Source organism: Zea mays, chromosome 2, assembly GCF_902167145.1.
Source record: "Zea mays cultivar B73 chromosome 2, Zm-B73-REFERENCE-NAM-5.0, whole genome shotgun sequence".
In the NCBI taxonomy this organism is placed as follows: domain Eukaryota; kingdom Viridiplantae; phylum Streptophyta; class Magnoliopsida; order Poales; family Poaceae; genus Zea; species Zea mays.
The window spans coordinates 227394965-227418282 of NC_050097.1; the positions used below are offsets into that span (position 1 = coordinate 227394965).

Sequence of the window (23318 nt, forward strand, 5' to 3'; positions counted from 1 at the left end):
ATTAAATGCTATTGAATCATCACTTCTTCTAAAGACTGACACCTACATCAGTGAATAGACATTTGTAGCCCATTTTGCATAATTGAGATATAGAAAGCAAATTGTAATCTAATGAATCTACAAGAAAAACATTGGAAATGGAATGGTCAGATGATATAGCAATTTTACCCAATCCTTTGACCAAACCTTGATTTCCATCCCCGAATGTGATAGCTCGTTGGGGATCCTGGTTTTTTTCGTAGGAGGAGAACATCTTCTTCTCCCCTGTCATGTGGTTTGTGCACCCGCTGTCGATTACCCAGCTTGAGCCCCCGGATGCATAAACCTACAAAACATTTTTAGTTCTTGACTTTAGGTACCCAAATGGTTTTGGGTCCTTTGGCATTAGAAACAAGAACTTTGGGTACCCAAACACAAGTCTTTGACCCCTTGTGCTTGCCCCCAACATATTTGGCAACTACCTTGCCGGATTTGTTAGTCAAAACATAAGATGCATCAAAAGTTTTAAATGAGATGTCATGGTCATTTGATGCACTAGGAGTTTTCTTCTTAGGCAACTTAACATGGGATTGTTGCCTAGAACTAGATGTCTCACTCTTATACATAAAAGCATGATTAGGACCAGAGTGAGACTTCCTAGAGTGAATTCTCCTAATTTTGCTCTCAGGATAACCGACAGGGTACAAAATGTATCCCTCGTTATCCTGAGGCATGGGAGCCTTGCCCTTAACAAAATTAGACAACTTCTTAGGAGGGGCATTAATTTTGACATTGCCTCCCTGTTTGAAGCCAATGCCATCCTTGATGCCACGGCATCTCCCTCTATAGAGCATGCTTCTAGCAAATTTAAATTTTTCATTTTCTAAGTCATGCTCGGCAATCTTAGCATCTAGTTTTGCTATATGATCATTTTGTTGTTTAATTAAAGCCATGTGATCATGAATAGCATTAACATCAACATCTCTACATCTAGTACAAATAGAAGTGTGCTCAACGGTAGATGTAGAGGGTTTGCAAGATTTTAATTCTACAACCTTAGCATGCAAAATATCATTTTTAGTTCTAAGGTCGGAAATAGTAGCATTGCAAACATCAAAATCCTTAGCCTTAGCAAGCAATTTTTCATTCTCAATCCTAAGGCTAGCAATAGATATGTTTAATTCTTCAATCTTAGCAAGTAAATCATCATTATCATTTCTAAGATTGGGAATTGAAGCATTACAAACATTTGAATCAACCTTAGCTAATAAATTAGCATTCTCATTTCTAAGGTTGTCTATTGTCTCATGGCAAGTGCTTAGCTCACTAGATAATTTTTCATATTTTTCAACTTCTAGAGCATAAGCATTTTTAACCTTAACATGCTTTTTATTTTCCTTGATTAGGAAGTCCTCTTGGGAGTCCAAGAGGTCATCCTTCTCATGGATGGCACTAATTAATTCATTTAACTTTTCTTTTTGTTGCATGTTTAGGTTGGCAAAGAGAGTACGTAAATTATCTTCCTCATCACTAGCATTATCATCACTAGAGGATTCATATCTAGTGGAGGATTTAGATTTAACCTTCTTCTTTTTGCCGTCCTTAGCCATGAGACACTTGTGGCCGACGTTGGGGAAGAGGAGTCCCTTGGTGACGGCGATGTTGGCGGCATCCTCGTCGTCGGAGGAGTCGCTAGAGCTTTCGTCGGAGTCCCACTCGCGACAAACATGGGCATCGCCGCCCTTCTTCTTGTAGTACCTCTTCTTCTCCTTTCTTCTCCCCTTCTTGTCATCGCCCCTGTCACTGTCACTAGAAATAGGACATTTTGCAATAAAGTGACCGAGCTTACCACACTTGTAGCAAACCTTCTTGGAGCGGGGTTTGTAATCTTTCCCCCTCCTTTGCTTGAGGATTTGGCGAAAGCTTTTGATGACAAGCGCCATTTCCTCATTGTCGATCTTGGAGGCGTCGATTGGTTGTCTACTTGGTGTAGATTCCTCCTTCTTCTCCTCCGTCGCCTTGAATGCAACCGGTTGGGCTTCGGACGTGGAGGGACCGTCAAGCTCGTTGATCTTCCGTGAGCCCTTGATCATAAATTCAAAGCTCACAAAATTCCCGATTACTTCCTTGGGAGTCATTAGTGTATATCTTGGATTACCACGAATTAATTGTACTTGAGTAGGGTTAAGGAAAATAAGAGATCTTAGAATAACCTTAACCACCTTGTGGTCATCCCACTTTTTGCTCCCGAGGTTGCGCACTTGATTCACCAAGGTTTTGAGCCGGTTGTACATATCTTGTGGCTCCTCCCCTTGGCGAAGACGGAAGCGACCGAGCTCCCCCTCGATCGTTTCCCGCTTGGTGATCTTGGTGAGTTCATCACCCTCGTGCGCGGTTTTGAGCATGTCCCAAACTTCCTTCGCGCTCTTTAATCCTTGCACCTTGTTGTACTCCTCCCTACTTAGAGAGGCGAGGAGTATTGTTGTGGCTTGGGAGTTGAAGTGCTCGATTTGGGCGACCTCGTCCTCATCAAAATCCTCATCCCCTACAGATGGTACCTGTGCTCCAAACTCAACAACATTCCATATACTTTTGTGGAGTGAGGTTAGATGAAATTTCATTAAATCACTCCACCTAGCATAATCTTCACCGTCAAAGGTTGGCGGTTTGCCTAATGGTACAAAAACTAATGGAGTATGTCTAGAAGTACGAGGATAGTGTAAGGGGATCTTACTAAACTTCTTGCGCTCATGGCGCTTAGAAGTTATGGAGGGCGCGTCGGAGCCGGAGGTGGAAGGTGATGAAGTGTCGGTCTCGTAGTAGACCACCTTCCTCATTTTATTTTTCTAGTCGCCACTCCGATGCGACTTGTGGGAGGAGGCTTTCTTCTCCTTCCCTTTCTTTTTGTTGCGGGACTCTTCCGATGAAGCCTTCCCGTGGCTTGTAGCGGGCTTGTCGCCGGTCTCCATCTCCTTCTTGGCGTGTTCTCCCGACATCACTTCGAGCGGTTAGGCTCTAATGAAGCACCGGGCTTTGATACCAATTGAAAGTCGCCTAGAGGGGGGGGGGTGAATAGGACAAAACTGAAATTCTCAAAAATAATCACAACTACAAGCCGGGTTAGCGTTAGAAATATAACTGAGTCCGCGAGAGAGGGTGCAAAACAAATCGCAAGCGAATAAGGAGTGAGACACGTGGATTTGTTTTACCGAGGTTCGGTTCTTGCAAACCTACTCCCCGTTGAGGTGGTCACAAAGACCGGGTCTCTTTCAACCCTTTCCCTCTCTCAAACGGTCCCTCGGACCGAGTGAGCTTTTCTTCTCAATCAATTGGAACACAAAGTTCCCACAAGGACCACCACAAGATTGGTGTCTCTTGTCTCAATAACAAGTGAGTTTGATCGCAAGAAAGAATCAAAGAAAGAAGAAAGCAATCCAAGCGCAAGAGCTCGAAAGAACACAAGCAAATCTCTCTCACTAATCACTAGGGCGTTGTGTGGAGTTTGGAGAGGATTTGATCACTTGGGTGTGTCTAGAATTGAATGCTAGAGCTCTTGTAAGTATTGAAGTGGGAAAACTTGGATGACTTGAATGTGGGGTGGTTGGGGGTATTTATAGCCCCAACCACCAAACTAGCCGTTTGGTGGGCTGTCTGTCGCATGGTGCACCGGACAGTCCGGTGCACACCGGACAGTGTCCGGTGCGCCAGCCACGTCACCAGGCCGTTGGGTTCCGACCGTTGGAGCTCTGACTGCTGGGTCCGCCTGGATGTCCGGTGGCACACCGGACATGCACTGTAGAGTGTCCGGTGCGCCACTTCGCGCGTGCCTGACTTCTGCGCGCTTTGGTGCGTATTTAATGCTTCTGCAGGTGACCGTTGGCGCGAAGTAGCCGTTGCTCCGCTGGCTCACCGGACAGTCCGGTGCACACCGGACATGTCCGGTGAATTATAGCGAAGCAAATTCCCGAAGCTGGCGAGTTCCAGAGTTGCTCTTCCCTGGGGCACCGAACACTGTCCGGTGTACACCGGACAGTCCGGTGAATTATAGCGGAGCACCTCTAGATTTTCCCGAAGGTGAGGAGTTCAGAGTGAAGTCCCCTGGTGCACCGGACAGTCCAGTGCGCCAGACCAGGGCTGCCTTCGGTTATCCCTTGCTCTCTTTGTTGAACCCAATTCTTGGTCTTTTTATTGGCTAAGTGTGAACCTTTGGCACCTGTATAACTTATACACTAGAGCAAACTAGTTAGTCCAATTTATTTGTGTTGGGCAATTCAACCACCAAAATCATTTAGGAAATAGGTGTAAGCCTAATTCCCTTTCACAATGAACACCAAGGGAAACTTGAACATGATACCGTTTTGCAGTGGAAGCCTTGTTTATTGTTCAATTTCACCATTTCACTTTCCATTCACCATTGAGACTACACCAAAATCACTTAAGCAAACATGTTAGTCTCAAGGGGCCAAGTTGTAACATATCCTCCCCCTAAACATATGCATCATTTGCACAAGGACTTGTGAGGTCCGGGGATGATGTTTTACAAATTGAACACCATATACATAATTAAATTTATGATAGCATGATCAATATAAGAACATATATGCTCCAGATCAATCCAAGTTCCACGAATCTAAGACATTTAGCAAACTACGCAGCTTACAAAACCTTTTCTCATTTAAAGGCTTGGTAAAGATATTGGCTAGCTGGTGATCAGTTATAATATGGAAAACATCAATATCTCCCTTTTGTTGGTGATCTCTCAGAAAGTGATGTCGGATGTCTATGTGCTTAGTACGACTGTGTTCAACTGGATTATCCGCCAAGCGGATTGAACTCTCATTATCACATAGGAATCACATAGGAGTGAGACTTTGCTCAGATTGTAGCCAAAGTCCCGGAGGGTTTGCCTCATCCAAAGTAGTTGCGCGCAACACTGGCCTGCGGCAACATACTTGACCTCGGCGGTGGATAGGGCAATGTATGTTTGTTTCTTTGAACTCCAAGACACCAGGGGACCTTCCTAGAAACTGACAAGTCCCTTATGTGCTCTTCCTATCAATCTTGCACCCGGCATAGTCAGAGTCTGAGTATCCAATCAAGTCAAAGGTAGACCCCTTAGGATACCAGAGCCCGATGTAAGGCGTATGAACTAAATATCTAAGAATACGCTTCACAGCCACAAAGTGACATTCCTTGGGATCAGATTGAAATCTAGCATATATGCAAACTGAAAGCGTAATGTTTGGTCTACTTGTACAAAGATAAAGCAAGGATCCTATCATAGACCGGTATACCTTTTGATCTACGGACTTACCTTCTGCGTTCAGGTCCAAGTGTCCGTCAGTTCACATTGGCGTTTTAGAAGGCTTTGCGTCCTTCATCCCAAACTTCTTTAGTATATCTTGGATGTACTTTGTTTGAGAGAGGAATGTCCCTTCCTTGAGTTGCTTTACTTGAAATCTGAGGAAGTAAGTCAAGTCTCCCATCATGAACATCTCGAATTTCTGTGTCATCACCCTGCTAAACTCTTCACATGAATTTTGATTAGTAGAACCAAATACTATGCCATCGACATATATTTGGCATATAAACAAATCACCATTGCAAGTCTTAGTGAAAAGAGTAGGATCAGATTTCCTGACCTTAAAAACATTAGAAATAAGGAAATAGCTAAGACATTCATACCATACTCTTGGGGCTTGCTTAAGTCCATAAAGCGCTTTAGAGAGCTTGTACACATGGTCGGGGTACCAGTCACCCTCGAAGCAAGGGGGTTGCTCCATGTACACCTCTTCCTTGATTTGCCCATTGAGGAAGGCGCTCTTCATGTCCATTTTAAAGTGCTTAAAGGACAGGTGAGCAGCATAGGCTAATAATATACGAATAGACTCAAGCCTAGCTACAGGAGCAAAAGTCTCCTCAAAATCGAAACCTGCAACTTAGCAATAACCTTTTGCCACAAGTCTCGACTTGTTTCTTGTCACCACTCCGTGCTCATCTTGCTTGTTGCGAAACACCCACTTAGTGCCCACAACATTTTGCTTTGGACGTGGCACCAGATTCTATACTTCATTTCTTTTGAAGTTGTTGAGCTCCTCTTACATGGCCAACACCCAGTCTGGATCTGCAAGGCTTCTTCTACCCTCAAAGGCTCAATAGAAGAAACAAAAGAGTAGTGCTCACAAAAATTTGCAATACGTGAATGAGTAGTAACTCTCTTGCTAATGTCACCAAGAATTTGATTCACCGGATGATCCCTTTGTATGTTGGTGCGGACTTGAGTTGGAGGTGCCTGTGGTACTCCTTCCTCCTCCCTTCCTTCTTGTTCTTATGCTCCCCCTTGAGCCATCCCATCATCTTAATGTACTTGTTCCTCATCTTGAGTTGGGGGCTGCACCATTATTGGGGAAGAATATTGATCTTGTACTTGTTCTTCCTGTGGTCGCACATCGCTTAGCGCCATAGTCCTCATTGCGATCGTCGGGACCTCATGTTCATCTATGTCATCAAGATCAACTTGCACTCTTTGAGGGCCATTAGTCTCATCAAATACAACATCATTCGAGACTTCATCTAAAACCGAAGATTTGTTGAAGACTCTATATGCCTTTGTATTTGAGTCATAACCAAGTAAAAATGCTTCAACGGCTTTGGGAGCAAACTTTGAATGCCTACCTTTCTTGACTAAGATGTAGCATTTGCTCCCAAATACACGAAAGTAAGAAACATTGGGTTTTTTATCGGTGAGCAGCTCATATGATGTCTTCTTGAGGAGGCGATGAAGATAAAGACGGTTTATGACATGGCAAACCGTATTTATGGCTTCTGACCAAAACCATTCTGATGTCTTGTATTCTCCCAGCATCGTCCTCTCCATCTCAATGAGTGTCCTGTTCTTCCTCTCCGCTACACCATTTAGTTGTGGTGTGTAGGGAGCGCAAACTCATGCTTGATGCCTTCCTCCTCAAGATATTCCTCCACTTGAAGATTCTTGTACTCAGATCCATTATCGCTCCTTATCTTCTTCTCTTTTAGCTCAAACTCATTTTGAGTATGTCTCCTTAAGCGCTTGAGAGTTTCTTGGGTTTCAGATTTATCCTGTAAAAAGAATACCCAAGTGAAGCGGGAATAGTCATCAACAATTATTAGACCATACTTACTTTCACCGATGCTAAGGTAAGCAACGAGACCGAAGAGATCCATGTGGAGAAGCTCCAGTGGTCTTGATGTTGTCATCACATTCTTGCTTGGATGGCTTGTTCCCACCTGTTTACCTGCTTGACATGTTGCACAAGGTATGTCTTTCTCAAAATATATATCGTTTAGTCCTAGCACATATTCTCCCTTTATAAGTTTATGAAGTTTTTTCATTCCAATGTGTGCTAGACGGTGATGCCAAAGCCAGCCCATGTTGGTCTTAGCAAGTAAACATGCGTCTAGATCGACATTTTCTTTAGTAAAATCTACTAAATAAAGCTTGTCGTCAGATAAACCTTTAAATGCTAAGTAACCATCACTTCTTCTAAAGATAGTTACATCAACATTTGTATATAAATAATTGTAACCCATGTGACATAACTGACTAACAAAAAGCAAATTATATCCAAGTGATTCTACCAAAAAGACATTAGAAATTGAATGCTCGGTAGTAATTGCTATTTTACCTATCCCTTTTTTCTTGCCTTGATTCACATCTTACCCCTTTGTCTAAGTCCATGTCCACTTTTGCACCCTTTAAATTACATAAAAAACACTAGCAAATAATGTAAGTACAAATAGTTATGTTGACCATCAAACATCAAAACCATACTTTAAATGAATTGATGCTCATTTTTGTTACCAAGTATACCATTGAAGTTAAGATATGATCAGTAAATATGGGTATAATCTTGTTTCCTACTAAATTCAACCTAGTACATTCAAAGATTTGATATAATTTCAACCATAAATGCCTCAACCACCATGCAAGAGACAAAAACAAACCCTAATTACATAATAACCTTACCACTAAAAAATTAAAAAGAGTCTCGGAATGGCATTTACTTACCTTCTGCAGTTTCATCCATCAAAAGAATCAAAATCAAATTAACGACCTTATATTCATAACTTTTTTGAGGTAGCCTAAGACCCCCCCCCCCTCCTTTCTCCTTGGGCTGCAGTATTTTTCTTGATGAATAAGAAGAGGATTTACTACTTCTATACCCTAAAACATTTGCAGAGGTAGCTCTTTAAACAACCCTATGTACAAATGAATATTGAGAGGCTTATGTTATTGCGAGCCACCACTAAAGATTGTGCGATTTTTAGAGACGGTTGAATATTTATTTATAGATGCTGGTAGGCTTTGGAGCCACATATATAAATGTATATTCATGGACATTTTGATTTGTACACCACTCTGAGGTGGCTACCGATTGAGCTCTCTCTGTCAAAAAAATACGGAGTATCTTATTACTGAGACCAACTCCAGCAGCACTGGCTATCCCACTCCGTATCCCTATTATACACGCTCTGAGTCACTATTTCGCTCTCCAGCAGCCTCCGCATCCGTCTCCGCAAAACACACGCCGTGTACCTGCACTCCCCTTTTCCACGGTTTCTCTCTCCTCTCCGCACAAGACTGCATGCGTCCCCTCCTGCTCGCGGGCCCCAGTTGTCATAGACTGCATGCGGAGTGTAAATACGGAGTCTGCTGGAAACGGGGACGGATACGGAGAGGAGAGAGAAACTGTTGGCCGTGTTAAATACGGATACGGAGAGGGAGTCTGCTGGAGTTGGTCTGAGAAACAATTTTATAGTAGTCATTTGTATCTGTATCTAAATTTAGATTAAAATATGGTAAAATCTGCTAACTGAATCCGATTACATGTATATTAGAGCATCTCCAAGACTCTTTGTAAATTTCACTCTAATTGTTAATTAGAAAGTCATTTGCATAAAAACGATTTTCTATATGTTTTCAATCTCCAACAGCCTTTATATACCTTGTTTGTATTTTAGAGAGACATTCACGTTTTCGTTTTCTATATTTATATAGCTAGCGAGAAAAACCCAGAATAAAAGATGACTATATTTAGATAGTCATCTAGATAAGCTTTACAAAAAACTTATAAATAATATAAAGTCTCTTGGAGTTGCTTTTAGACCTAATCCTATCCTTATTAGGCACTAACTAGATAGCACATGAGACTAAGTCCAGCCTTTTGACACGCGGACGCAATGTAGTGTGATTAATAACTGATCCTGCTCAATGACTCGGAAACCAAAGTGCATTAGTGCACACCCTTTCCATGGTGCTTGCGCATTTAGCCCCAAAGTGGCCTCCTCGAGACCTCGATGTCCCTTCCTCCAGCGGTACAGAAGGGTACAGCATCTTAAAGAAACCGAGCATTCAGGCGCTCCACTAACGAGCCTTTTGCTTTTCTAGAGGCCTGCAGGAAGTAGTATGCTACTATGCTAGAACAGGTTAATAATACAATGTATAATAGACTTTATAATGTTGTCATGTTATATGCAATCAACTAAAAATCTAGTGTATAATAACTCTCTTATAATACAATGCTCTTAAAAAGTGTTTTGAAGTCTGTGAGCAGTCTACTTTAAGATAGCAATCTGCTATTTTGCTTCCATTCTATCTCTATTTCTCTTTCTTTTATGTCACATTGTCACCTAAAATCTGATATGATGCCTCTTAAATCTCGACTACATGATTTTATTATACTTGCTCTTTACATGGCATTAGGACATTTTGCTCTTCACGTCTTTCTATATATATTATCTGTTAATTGCATTAATATTCTAGTGACTCAAGGTTATATGATACCTTTTCTTCTATATAGAAAACCGAGCAAGATGCTCTAGGTTTAGTGCGCGCTCAGAAATAATGGAGCCAAAGTGCTCAGCATTATCTCCAGCTTACCTTTGCCTTTTTGTTATTATATGGATAATTTAGGCGGACCAAAATAATCCTGTGATTGGGCAGCGGGGCATAGCCGAGCTGTATAAATCCGGATGCACTGTTCTGTTGCAGTGCTCAGGGATACGAGGAGGGGAAGGAACAAGATGAGTTCCAAGAAAGCAACAAACCGGGGTTTGGTACTTGTCCTTCTGCTCGTTGTTTTGCCTGCGCTTTCGGTCGGCACGCACGCAGGTTGATTTCCCTATTCAGTCTATCGTTATTTTCATTTTCTGTAAATTTCTTTTTCCCCTTAAATTGTATTATGAACTCAGGAACTTGTCAAGATATATAATCAACATGTAGTACTGGAAAGTATATGTGTAGTATTATTTTTCAGGCGTGCAGAAGTGGATGACTTGATTCATTAGCTAGTCTTCGATCTGTAATTTGATTTTGCAGGAGAAAGAGAGTTGCCAGATGAAAAGGATCACAAGGTATACATGCATGTAGTGTGACTAGAGAATACCAAAGTTCTATCACGGAACTATATATCGATCTACGAATCCATATTTGTCACGGAATTTCGTTTTGCTTAATTCAGGGCCATTCCACTGTTGCTTCTGGAAAGGGGGGAACGGCTTCAGGAGATATGGTGAAGACGAATGACTATGGGCGCTACGATCCAACTCCGGCGTTCTCCAAGCCTCGCTCCAAGCTTATACCCAACTAATTACACTCACACTTGCTGCATCTACATGCTTACTATATGGATGGCATGCATAGAAATATAGTCCTGTACAGAATATAATGCTCACTTCGTTTTTTTTTGTCGCGTTCTAGTTCAAAAATAAACTAATCGGCGATAAATATTTAAGAACGGAGGTAGTATCTAGTATCTAGCCTTGACGCCTCTACTGAATGTACCTCTACTGAATGTACTCGGCTTCAGTTCTTAAGTTTGGTGTGTTGGATCTCTGTTTCGTCTTCCTTTTATTTTCTAACAACACCAGGTTAAGAATCCTTATTTCTCCAATTTATGAAGGCAAGATACACATTGCTGAAATGCTTTTAGCTGGAGCCCGACATGCATGCGAAACAAAACAAACGCTAGCTAGCTAGCCTCGAGCCTCTCCGTCTTGGCCATCAGCGCCAGCTTCCAGCGTCATGTTCTGCGTCGACTCATGGAAGACGTTAGCGCAGACGACGAGGTAGACGAGGTCGACGGCGCCAAGAACCGCGAGCAGCGCGTAGTAGGAGTCGTACCGGCCCTGGTCCAGGTCGTCCGAGATCCACGGCGCGCCACCCCCGCCGCCCTTGCCGCTGGTCACCACGTTCACGAGCTTGACGATCACCGTCGACATGATGCTGGCGACGCCGCTCCCGAAGAAGAGCAGCGCCAGCACGAAGCTGCCCATGGACTTGGGGAGCACGGCGTAGTAGAACTCGATCTGCGCGATGGCACCGAACGCGCCCGACAGCCCCATGAGCACGTACTGGGGCGCCAGCCACAGCGCGGACATGAGGGGAGGGGCGGCTCCGTCTGCGTCTCCGTGCCTCGCCGCCGTCGTCGCGGCGTGCTGCCTCCGATGGGTCTCCACCGCCGATGCCACCGCCATGGAGGCGACGGCCAGGGACACGCCGACTCCCATGCGCTGCTTCAGCGTCAGCACGCGCTGCCGCCCCGTCATCCTCCGGAGGACCGGCACGATGCAGGCGTCGTAGCAGCTTGACCACGCCGTGAAGGTCAGGATCTCGAAGACCGAGATCGAGCCCGCGGGTATCTGGAACCTTGTTGCGCCGACGCGGCGGTCCATGGTGGCTGCCTGCAGGACCCCGAACGAGGAGCTCTGCAGCAGGAACGACATCACCATGGCTGACCACATGGGCATCACGCTCAGAGCTGACTTGAGGTTCTCTACTTGCTCCACTGTGCAGGCGTTTCCTGCGCTTGTGCTGCCGTAGTCGTCGTCGCTTGTGCTGTTGCCTGGACGAGGCCTCACCATGCATGCTTTGTTCAGAAACCTGAATGATCGTATTTGTTTTGCAACAAAAAAAAAGTTAAAACCCTAGTCATGATCGGTAACTGAACCCTATGTGATGTCGCACAGACTTATTTGAAAATAAAATGCTAATCGAAACTATGCGTCATGCGGGTACCAAGAAACTATGTGACAGATTGGTGGCTTGATGGAAAGAGCATAGCTGTTTTGGCGCCATCCTTATTTTCAGCAGTTCCCAAAAGGGCAATTAAGTGAAAGACTTTCACAAAACATGGGGTGTCCGACATCAGTAGTGTCCTAACTGTATAAGTGCTGATTGAGTACCTGTTGGTTTGGGACTTGGTGGACTTTCTATTAGAGCCTTGGACGTGCTTTATAATTTTCGCTGGTTATCTGCATATTAGTGACATGTGTTCTAAGGCCTATATAGTGTATACTTGTACTCAGAAGCCACGAGCCCAAGACAAATTGAGCTATGCTAAAATTTTAGAGAATTTTTGCCTAAATTCTAGGTATAAAATACCCATGGATACACGGCTACGAGTTTAATGAGTACGTACCCATACCTGTTCTACCCATTGGGTCCTCTTTTTCTCCCGATAACAGACCCGTGGGTATATAATTGAGACTAAAGTCGTACCCTAATGGAGTCATTACCCGCCAGGTAACAGATAACGGGTCCCTGTTGCCATCTTTACATATGACAAATAAAATACTTAATCAAGTGAAGACATAGAGATTTACATGGGAAACTCCTTGCAGAGAGAAAACTCACGGGCGGAAGTGAGCAAGAATTCCAATATGAAGATGAAGAATACAAGAGGTCGGAGCCAACAAGTGTGGGGAGCCTCCAAATCCCCAAATCACTCTCTCAAATGTGTGGATTTGGTGACTCTCAATATCCCCTCTCCTTTCTCTAACCCTAGCTCTCTTTCTCTGGTTTGCAAATGAGTTAGCGCACTAGACAAGCCACTCAAACAGAGAAGCCTTGGGTTGTTTATGAGGAGTTATTTTTGGTACCTTTGCAGATGACCCCCTAGATGACCCCCGGGGTGGTTGTGTCCAATCGACCTCTGGAAGGATGCGAACAACCGACCCCCAAGGGGTAAATGGAAGCTGTTGACCACAATTGGAGTTAGTGACCATAATTCTCCACCTCAGCGACAATTGAACCATAGAGCCAACAAAAGTTTAATCTTCAAACTCTTCATCTTTAAGTCAACAAATTAGCATGTAACAATCTCACTGCCTACAAAGCTCCACATGAGAGCTAGCTCGGGCAGGCATGAACACCCACCAAGCTCAAGCAGTGCTCGGACTTGGCTCTTGGGACCACCTTGGTTAACATATCAGCTGGTTGTCTTTTGTACCATTCTTCATAACAAACAAAGCTTTGTTTTTCACATGAAGTTGAACGAAGAAATTTTGCACATCAATATGCTTGGTTCTCTCATGAAACTTCTCATCTTTTGCTCAATGCCCAAATCACCAAGAAAACCATGCAAGCAAATAAGTTCCTTCACTGCCTCAGTCAAAGACATAAACTCAACTTTTGTGGTACATAAGGCAATTGAATGCTACATCGTTGCCTTCCAACTAATGCATGACCCACAAAGCTTTAACACATAGCCAGCGATGGAGCGCTTGTAATCAAGATCCCTAGCAAAATCAGAATCAGAATAACCAACAACTTGTCCCGAATTGACCGCACTTTGATCAAACATCAAACCACATGTGCTTTTCGCTCTGAGATAACAGAGAATCTACTGCACATCCTTCCAATGTTCTTTGCTTGACTATGACATAAAATGGCTCACAACACTAACTACATGTTCAATATCAAGATGTGTGCAAACCATAGCATACATCAAGCTGCCAACAACACAAGCATAAGAAACTTTGGAAATGTACATCTCCTCCTCTGCATCCAAGGGTCCAGATGAAGTAGATAGCTTGAAATGTGCAGGTAATGGGGTACAAATGAGTTCTACTTGTGACATGACATTTGTGCAGAACCTTTTCAATGTACTGACTATGTGAAAGCCAAAGTCTGTCTCGAGATCTATCACGACAAATATCCATACCCAACAAACTCTTAGCTGCACCCAAATGCTTCATCTCAAACTCACTCTTGAGCATGACCTTTGTTTCATCAATAGCATAATGACTCTTTCCTACTATAAGGATGTCATCAACATAAAGCCACATATACATCCTTGTACCACCTGCAAGAGTCTGCTAAAATGCAGAAGCATCATATGGACTCCTCTCAAATCCATGGCTAGAGACATAGGAATCAAACCGATGGTACCATTGCCTTAGAGACTGTTTCAAGCCATACAATGACTTCTTTAGCAAACAAACATGGTTTTCTTTGCCTTCAACCACAAAACCTTCTAGTTGTGACATAAAGATTCTCTCCCGAGCTCACCATGAAGAAACGATGTCTTCACATCCATTTGCTCTAGTTCCATTTCAAATAGAGCAACCAAAGCCAATAAAGCCCGAGTAGAAGTATGCTTCACAACTGGGGAGAATACCTCATGGTAATCAATTCCCTCCTTTTGATTGGATCCTTTTGCAACTAATGTAGCTTTATACCTTAGAGCATCAACTCCTGGAGAAGAATCTTTGAGTTTGAACACCCATTTACAGTCAATAATTTTGCGCCCTTTGGGCGGCAATACCAAGTTCCAAGTATGATTCTTATGCAATGACTCCATCTTCTCTATCATAGCCTAAATCCAACAAGCGGCCTAAGGACTACCTCTTTGTAAGTGCTAGGCTCATCATGCTCAATATCATGTGCAAATGTCTTTGAACTATCCTCCTTTGTCATTATTAATATAGAACAATAACTCAAAGATTATGTGCTACTTGTGCGCCACCAGATCGACTTGTGTACCAAAAGTAATGATTATGTCAAATTCCTTGTCGAAGGAAATTTCAAGGCAGGCTCTTCTTTTACTTTTGTTTAGGCCGTGTGCTTAGAAGTAAATTCATGTTTTTTTGTGAACTAGATGTAATAATTATGAACTAACAAAATCTTTTCTTTATAAAAGTGCTTGATCTAAGGTTTATGTTAAGCTCGTGTCAAATACTCATGTAGGTGAGATGCAATTGGAAAGGACTATAAACAGAGATGAAAAGGAATATAAATAGCAATTATGGCCAATCGCAATCGGGTAATGATAACTAAATACATGTCAAACACATGTGGAAATGCCAAGAAAACAACAAAAACCTATTCTGTGCACCTTGAGATGCAAGGAATCTTTATTTTTTTTCTAATTAAACTATGAAAAGTTTAATAAAAATTATATAGAAAAGTATTAATATCTACCACATTAAAACAAATTATGCAACCACATTTCTAATTTTACTAGTTTGATGTTGGAAATATTTGGTTAAACTTGTGACAACTCAATACTCACCAAAATAGTATTCGTTTTAGGGCGTTAATTCATACAATATTTGATGTATGTGTTTTATATATGTGTTTAGATTCATTGTCATCTATTTGAATATAGACACAAAAAATTGAAACTAAAACGTACAATAAAATGGAATAAAATGGAAAGAGGGAGTATCATTTATATTTCAGGATTCAAAGACTATTGATTTTGATGGAGAAGTATATGTAGTAATTGTTTAAATCTATCACGATCGGGCAAACGTAAGATGGTACCTCCAGTATTATGTTAGAATATACATGAGCAAATGTGAAAGAACATAGGCAAACATTTTTCACTAGTCATGGCTCTAAATTTATTTATAAATTGCAACAGTTTTTTCTCTTATACTTATCTAGCTTGTGCAGCAGCAACGGCGTTTTAAGTTCTATTACCTCCATAGAGCAGCAACAGTGAAAATGGGTTATTTAAATCATACGAATATATGAGATGTCCAAACGGGCTGCCTAGCCCGGCACGGCCCGAACCCGTTGAAGCACGGTCCATTTAAGTATGACACGGTTAGGCCCGAATAATATTTGGGCCGGACCGGACTACCCGACGGACTCAATTCTCTGAACGAGCCCGACACGGGATGGACCCAACCGTGCCGGGCCGGCCCGTTAAGCCTGGCCCGAAAATAAACATCGTGCCATCCAAATAGCGGGCTTCGTGTCGGGCTTGCGGCCCGCAGGCTTGATGACCATCTTTATATATGATATACTCTTTGGTTATTAATATTTTTATAATATATTATATTTTATAGGTAATCTGAGGGATATTTTGGTTCAGTTTTTAATGACAGAGGTAAGTATTTAAGGTAAAAATTAAAGGTTTTTCTTTGTCGCTAATTTAAAAACAAATTGATGTGTTACTTTAAATTATTTTATGGCAAATGATGATAGTGTTAGATATCATTTTGAGGGGGTTATTCATGTTTTTAAATGACATAGGTGAGTAACATTTTAAAAAAAAGTAGATACAATGGTAATATTTCTCTAGGGTGGCGGACATAGAAATCTTCGAGAGCCTAGGCAAAGATAATACTCATACTATAAATATATAACTTTGCCTAATTTTTATCCACGTTTAACTATATTTTACTGCTGGGTGCATGTTTATAAGTGCATTAACACTAATGGAGTAACCTAGGCAAGAGCACAGGCGTGCACTTAGGTCCGCCACTATTTCTCTACTATGATTTGAGTCACTCGAACTCATGATCAGAAGATTTCCATTTTTATGAGAATCTTTAGAAGTCGTCTTAAAAATGCTTCTGCGTGATACAAATTTAATACTCCCTCCATTTCACAATATTATTCGTTTTAGCTCTTATTTTTAAGTTTATATTCAAATGGGGATGACAATAAACCTGGACACATATAAAACACATACATCAAATATTATATCAATCCACTAATACCCTCGAATACTATTCGCGACGGAGACAGTAGCAGATTGAGTGATTTTTTAGAATCTGTATGGGGTTCAGATTCTGAAAAATGCTTCTATTATCGAAAAGTAGAATACCACCTAAACGATTGGAATCCAAAGCAGCTTCTCCAGTAGCAGCTGCTTTTGCATAATACAAATTTCATAGCAGATTGAACCATGTGTTTGACTTTTAGATTCTGCTTTCAAGTGTGTGGAAAAAGAAGGTTATTTGACAGTTGTTTCAAGTGAAATAGAAAGAGGGCGTAAGTCTAACAGTTGTTTAAGGCAAACAACTTACAATTTTTATAGCATATAGTCAATGTTTTTCTAAACACTAAGCAGTAAACAGTTAGTCACCTACTGTTTAACCATTATTTTAAATGGTCTACTCGGACAATTAAACAGGTGCAACGAACGATTAAACGGAAAGGGCATACCAGTGTATAATGTTTACATGGTGTTTAAATGAGCTAAATGATCATTTAGGCGAATAGTGCATATATCTCGCAACGACTTTTCTGTATCTTACAACTTAACCAAATAGACCCGACCTTAATGTATTTAGTTTATATTTAACGTTAGATTAGCAGCTTATGTTGTGGGGATATGCGCTTCGGATTAAAGCGGGTTGTTTGGACTGCTACAACTGTAATCGTTAGAGACAAAAACAATGTAGAAGCAGTAAAAGCCGGTACGGATTAAAGCCAAGCGAACATGTTTGTATCTTTTTCTTTGTTACCAATAATTATTATTTTAAGTTTTAAAGCTTTAATCTTATTAATTACACCTTTTATTCAACATATTTCATATTGTATCTTATTGCAGACACATTCTAGGTCATATCCTACATATAAGTTAGTACAATAAAATAAATAGTGTCAAACTGAAAGGGAAATATGGTCTTGGGCCATTTCTAGTTGTTTTTGGCGATTAAATGATCAACACATTACTATGAACTAACACTCCTCTTGTGAGTATGAGCACAGGTGTTTGGAAAGCAAATTGAAGCAATCAAGTCCAAAGGATCGAGGATAAATCTAAAACTCAAAAATCCTCAAGCGCTTCTTAAGGCGGACTCAAAATGAGTTTGAGCTCAAGGTGAAGAAGATAAGAAGCGATAATGGATCAGAATTCAAGAATCTTCAAGTGGAGAAATATCTTGAGAATGAAGGCATCAAGCTTGAATTCTCCGCTCCCTACACTCCACAACAAAATGGTGTAGTGGAGAGGAAGAACCAGACGCTCATCGATATGGCAAGAACAATGCTAGGAGAATACAAGACGCTGGAGCGGTTTTGGTCGGAAGCCGTGAATACGGCCTATCATGCCATAAACTGCCTCTATCTTCATCGCCTCCTCAAGAAGATGACATATGAGCTTCTAACCGGTAACGAACCCAATGTTTCTTACTTTTGTGTATTTAGGAGCAAATTCTATATATTTGTCAAGAAAGGTAGACATTCAAAGTTTGCTCCCAAAGTCGTTGAAGGATTTTTACTTGGTTATGATTCAAATACGAAGGCATATAGGGTCAACCCCAAGCCAGGAACCTCCCCTCTTGGCCACGTCTGTGTGTCTAGTGTTATCATATGCCATGCCATGTGACCACTTCGGCCTACATGTGCCATGCGCCATATACCCAAACCCCTAGCCTACACATGCCCGTGAAACCGTGAGGGTTGGCTCTGATACCATTTGTAATGCCCCGTCCACTCCTGTACTGATGGTACTTACTCCTAGCATCCCTCTAAGATCATAGACCATCCCTAAAGACCAACACGAGTCTTTTGTGCGCACTTTGTCCTCACTCGTGCGCAACCAAGAAGACTTCCGAGTCGGTCAGCCATCCCAAGATTTCTCTAGGCCAAGCACACTTAATCTGGAGGTTTTTTCGAGATAGGCTTCTGAAAAAGAAGACACACTTTGTTGGTATGAGTATTCTATCTATCCTATTAAGCCTTAGGACATGATATCACACAATCCAGTGGCCAGGATATCACAATAGTGCATATGTTTAGGGGGGAGGATATGTTACAACGTGACCCTTTGAGACTAATATGTTTGCTTAAGTGATTTTGGTGTAGTCTCAAAGGTAGATTGAAAGAGAAATGGTGGACTTGGACAAAGGAAAAAGGCTTCCGCTGCATAACAGTATCAATGTACCTTGTTCAAGTTGCCCTTGGTGTTCATTGCCTTCTTGCTCTTAAATTCGCAATTTTTGGTGAGGAAATGAGGTTTAAGGCCACTAGTTTCTCTGTTTTGATGCTTAATGCCAAAGTGGGAGAAATTAAGACCAAAGCAACTGGATCAACCACCACTTGTGTATTTCAAAATGTATTATTTTTGAACTTGTCTTTTTTTATCAAAACTCTCTTAACAACAAGAGGAGCCCTCTAATTGCAAAACTACTCTGTTGTGGGGGAGAAATCTTTATAATGGGAAAGGGGGGGGGAGCTTTTGGCTTCTTGATCAAACCTGTCTTGAAAAATGTTGTGATTAGCAAAACTAAAGTGTTTTGACTTAGAAGTGAGAAAATGAAGTTGTTTTGTGAAAATAAACCAAGTGGTGGCAAAATGATCAAAATATGCCAAATCCTATACTAATTCTATTAGTGTTTGACTTGACTTCAATTTGCAAAAGTTGGCTCATATTTGGTTATGTTAGTACTTTTAAGTTGCTTTTGGTGTGTTGGTATGAATCACCAAAATGGGGGAGATTGAAAGGGAAATGTGCCCTTGGGCCATTTCCAGTTGTTTTGGTGATTAAATTCTCAACACATTACTATGAACTAACACTTCTATTACAAAGGTGAGTCGTGGCTGCGCTCGGGGAAATCGGGGCCGCATTTCTCGCTGAAGTTGGCCTGAGGCGAATCCAAAACTGTGTCTCCCGCCCGGAGTTGGCCTCGGGCGAGTCGTGACTGCGTCGGGCGATTGGCCTCGGGCGAGTCGTGGCCTCGAGCGAGTCATGACTTAGGTTCCTCATGCCTTGTATGGTGTGCCATGAGATCGAAGGTGCGCAATGGTCGGCTCGGCCGAAGAAGGAAGCAGATCACAAGCAAGAAAGGATGATTGCTTCCCAAATGAAGAACCAACGGCTCCTAGGCTCTTTGGGGCTATAAAAGGGACCCCTAGACGCATGGAGCAGGTACCAAAATAATCACAAGAGCATACATTAAATTCCGAGACTCCAATCATGCTTTGGTTCATTCGAGAGATATTTGAGCACATTTTGAGTTGAGATTCTGTCGATTTTCATTCGTGCACTCTTTTCTTCACTTGTGTGCATGGTCTTGCTGCATTTGTGCTCTTGTGTGTATTGCTATTCCCTCCGTTACTCTTATTTTTTATTGTGATCATATTGTGTAAGGTGTGAGAGACTTCAACTTGTGGAGATTCCTCACAAACGGGAATACACTATAAGGAAGACAACTGTGGTACTTAAGTTTGATCTCTGGATCATTTGAGAGGGGTTGAGTGCAACCCTCATCCATTGGAACGTCACAACATGGAAGTAGGCCTCTGGCCGAACCACGTTATAAATCGTCGTGTTTTGTTGTCTACTTACTTTCATTGCGATTTTGTCCTAGCTCTCCACTTCACTTTCATTATTTCTCTAGTTTCAATATACATCTTGTGAGAGCAATTAAGTGAAGAAATCCTTCTATTCTAAAATTGAACTTGGTTTTAGATTTCAGTAACACCATTTATAGACCAAGTTTGTTGTTTTTAGTTAAGTTTTTGCAGGATCAACTATTCACCCCCTGTAGGTGCTCTCCCAAACTACACGGTGGCACTTGAGTTATTAAATTTTCAATATCAAGGTATTATGTTTGTAGTACTCTTGTTTTAGGAAGAACATAAAGGCATTGAAATTCAGTTACCAATATTGACATCTGTATGTTTCAGTCAAAATGTGTAACCTGATATCTTGTAACAACTTAAAAAATATTGCAACGAGTGTCAATGTAACTTAAAGTATGTGATTTGTTTACAAAATATTGTTTCCATGTGCGTATTCACTTGGTATGCTATATAACATTAGTGCTACTTTTGATTTAACGGTATAATATATACTGATTACTTTTTTTTAAGACTTTGTATGTGTATTCTGAGATAGAGAGGAGGGATATTTTAGTTTATTTTCCATGATGGTAGTTTTGGACAATTTAGATACAAATGAAGTTGTTACTTTATATTATCTTTCCTATTGTCATATATCAATTTTGAGTACTCCACAAGTGAATAATTTATACAGAAATTTAGGAGTTATTTTAAACTATCTTTGGTAATGGCATAAGTGAGTTGTAAGCAAACATAGGGATTACTTGAAATTGTATTTTATAATTGCACAAGTAAATACTATAGAAGTAAATTTAGGAGTTGCTTTATGTATTTTACATAATACCTGAGGTGGTAATTTTTTTTAGAAAATATAATAAATCAAATACAGCTATTATTGGTCATGCTTGGAGTCTATATCAAATTAATGGACATATGTACTATTTTTTGCTAAAAAATCTATGGTTTAACTTTTTTTTAGAGTTGTGGCATGGGAATTAACATGAAGGCTCCGCTAGAACCATCTAATAATTAGTAACACTAAGATTAAGATACTAGGAACAGAGACATGAGTTGCCAATCACCTGATTTTGTTTGATGGAACCGTCTGTGTCGAACCCGGTAAACAATGGAACTGAGCGCCATGATCTGCCTCTGGCAGCACAAGGTCACGGTTCTTGACAGCAACAACCACCACCTTCAGTAAGCCAACCCACATGCTCTTCTGCGGCTTCACCTTCACGTAGAACGACGCCGCCGCGCAGTTCACGAGCGTGACGGACGCCATGATGGCGGCCGACACCATGAACCCGACCTTCCAGCCCATCTTGTCCTGGAAGTACACGAGCACGGTGACGGCCACGATCTGCGAGAACCCCACGGACGCGTAGTACCAGCTGAACAGAGCCCGGAGCGCACGGTCCTTCTTCGCGGTGTCCCAGTGCGCGATCTGGTCCTCGGCGAACGCCAGGCAGCAGGGGCGGACGCCGCTCGCGCCGAGCGCCATGAAGCCAAGAGAGGCGCACAGCACGAGCAGCTGCATCGGAGTAGGCGGCGCGCAGCCTTCGTTTGGCTGCACGCAATCTGGCGGTGTCAGGCGCGCGATCACCGATGTCAGGCACAGAAGTGTGGTTCCCTGAGGAGTGGAACATGTAAAGAATTAGAATCAAACACACGCGCAACAGTGCAGTGTTCTAACACTGATCAATACATTAGATTTGAAACAAAAAAAAAATTGTCGAATTTCAGTTGTTTGAGAGCCAAGGGATGATCGTTCGATGCTCTTACAATAGTGCAGGAGAAAAGCGTCAGTGTAACCATGCGGCAGCGACCTAGCAATGCGTCGGACACGATGGCTCCGCACACCGGCAGGAAATTCGCGGCGGCTAGGTACACGAAGATGATGATGGCGCTGCTTGCAGCGCCAAGGTGATACTTCGTTGTGAGGTAAATTATAAGGTTCGCGCCGACAGATGCGCTCACGATCCGTTCAGATACTTCATTGGCTGAAAACAAATGGGAAAGTAGTATATTACAAGATAGAATTTTTTTTTACGAAGAGACATAACAAGCTAATCATGGGCATGAAAGTTTTTCATCAGATAAGTTTCAGTAGTATTACCGATTATGGTTGGAACCATTCGCATACCACCTTTCCTTCCCACACCTTTCCTTCCCACTGCATGATTAGATTGCTGATGTTCCTCCATCGTCTAAGGCGGTCCCCAAATTAGAACTCTGCACCACCGCAGCACCATAAGAGGGAGATGTTGTCTTTATACGGAAACGAGGCAGTGCCCCAGCGGCCATAGATGTTCATAGAGGCGTTCCGTTTGTCATCCGCTGGCTCACTTGCTGCACATTGGAGATAATATTGAAAAAATATATCTGTTGTATCTCTAGGATTCTTTTGCATTAGTTTTATAATATTTTACTCTGTTATAGGTATTGCATGGTTACATAGAAACTATTAAAAGAAATTTCGCTAACATAATTCAACGGACTGTCCACGCATAGCGCCCATAGTAATTAAACTCCTTCCATCCTAAAATTATAAGCGGTATTTTGTCAGTTATCGAAAAATCAATATCATATCAGTCATTTTGAATACACCAGTATAGCCCCGTAGGTTGCGACGACACATAAATTATTCGATAAAATGTTATTACAAAATAATTAGATTGCTGATGTTTCTCCATCGTCTCCCGCAGTCCGCAAACCAAAACTCTACACCACCGCGGCACCACAAGAGGGAGATGTTGTCTTTATGCGGCCACAGGTGTTCATAGAGGCATTCCCGCTGGCTCACTTGCTGCACGTTGGAGATAATATTGAAAGGATATATCTAGTGTATCTCTAGGATTCTTTTGCATTAGTTTTATAATATTTCACTCTATTACACGTATTGCATGCTTACATAAAAACTATTGAAAGAAATTTCGCTAACATGATTTAGCGGACTGTCCACGCATAGCGGCCCATAGTAATTAAACTC

General features: G+C 41.8%; 2 protein-coding genes across 2 annotated transcripts; one reads left to right on the forward strand and one right to left on the reverse strand.

The window, feature by feature from the left end:
* Positions 1–9954: 9954 nt before the first annotated feature.
* Positions 9955–10852, forward strand: LOC100275670 (uncharacterized). Its single transcript, XM_008672503.3, has 3 exons — positions 9955–10129; positions 10337–10371; positions 10479–10852. Exons 1-3 carry the CDS (start codon positions 9991–9993, stop codon positions 10605–10607), a joined length of 303 nt encoding a protein of 100 aa, XP_008670725.1. The 5' UTR covers positions 9955–9990; the 3' UTR covers positions 10608–10852.
* LOC103647992 (protein NRT1/ PTR FAMILY 1.1) lies at positions 10697–23056 on the reverse strand. Its single transcript, XM_008672504.4, has 4 exons — positions 22446–23056; positions 22112–22329; positions 21409–21959; positions 10697–11899 (listed from the first exon to the last, which is right to left on the reverse strand). The coding sequence occupies exons 1-4, from the start codon at positions 22531–22533 to the stop codon at positions 10993–10995; spliced, it is 1764 nt and encodes a 587-aa protein (XP_008670726.1). The 5' UTR covers positions 22534–23056; the 3' UTR covers positions 10697–10992.
* Positions 23057–23318: the final 262 nt, after the last annotated feature.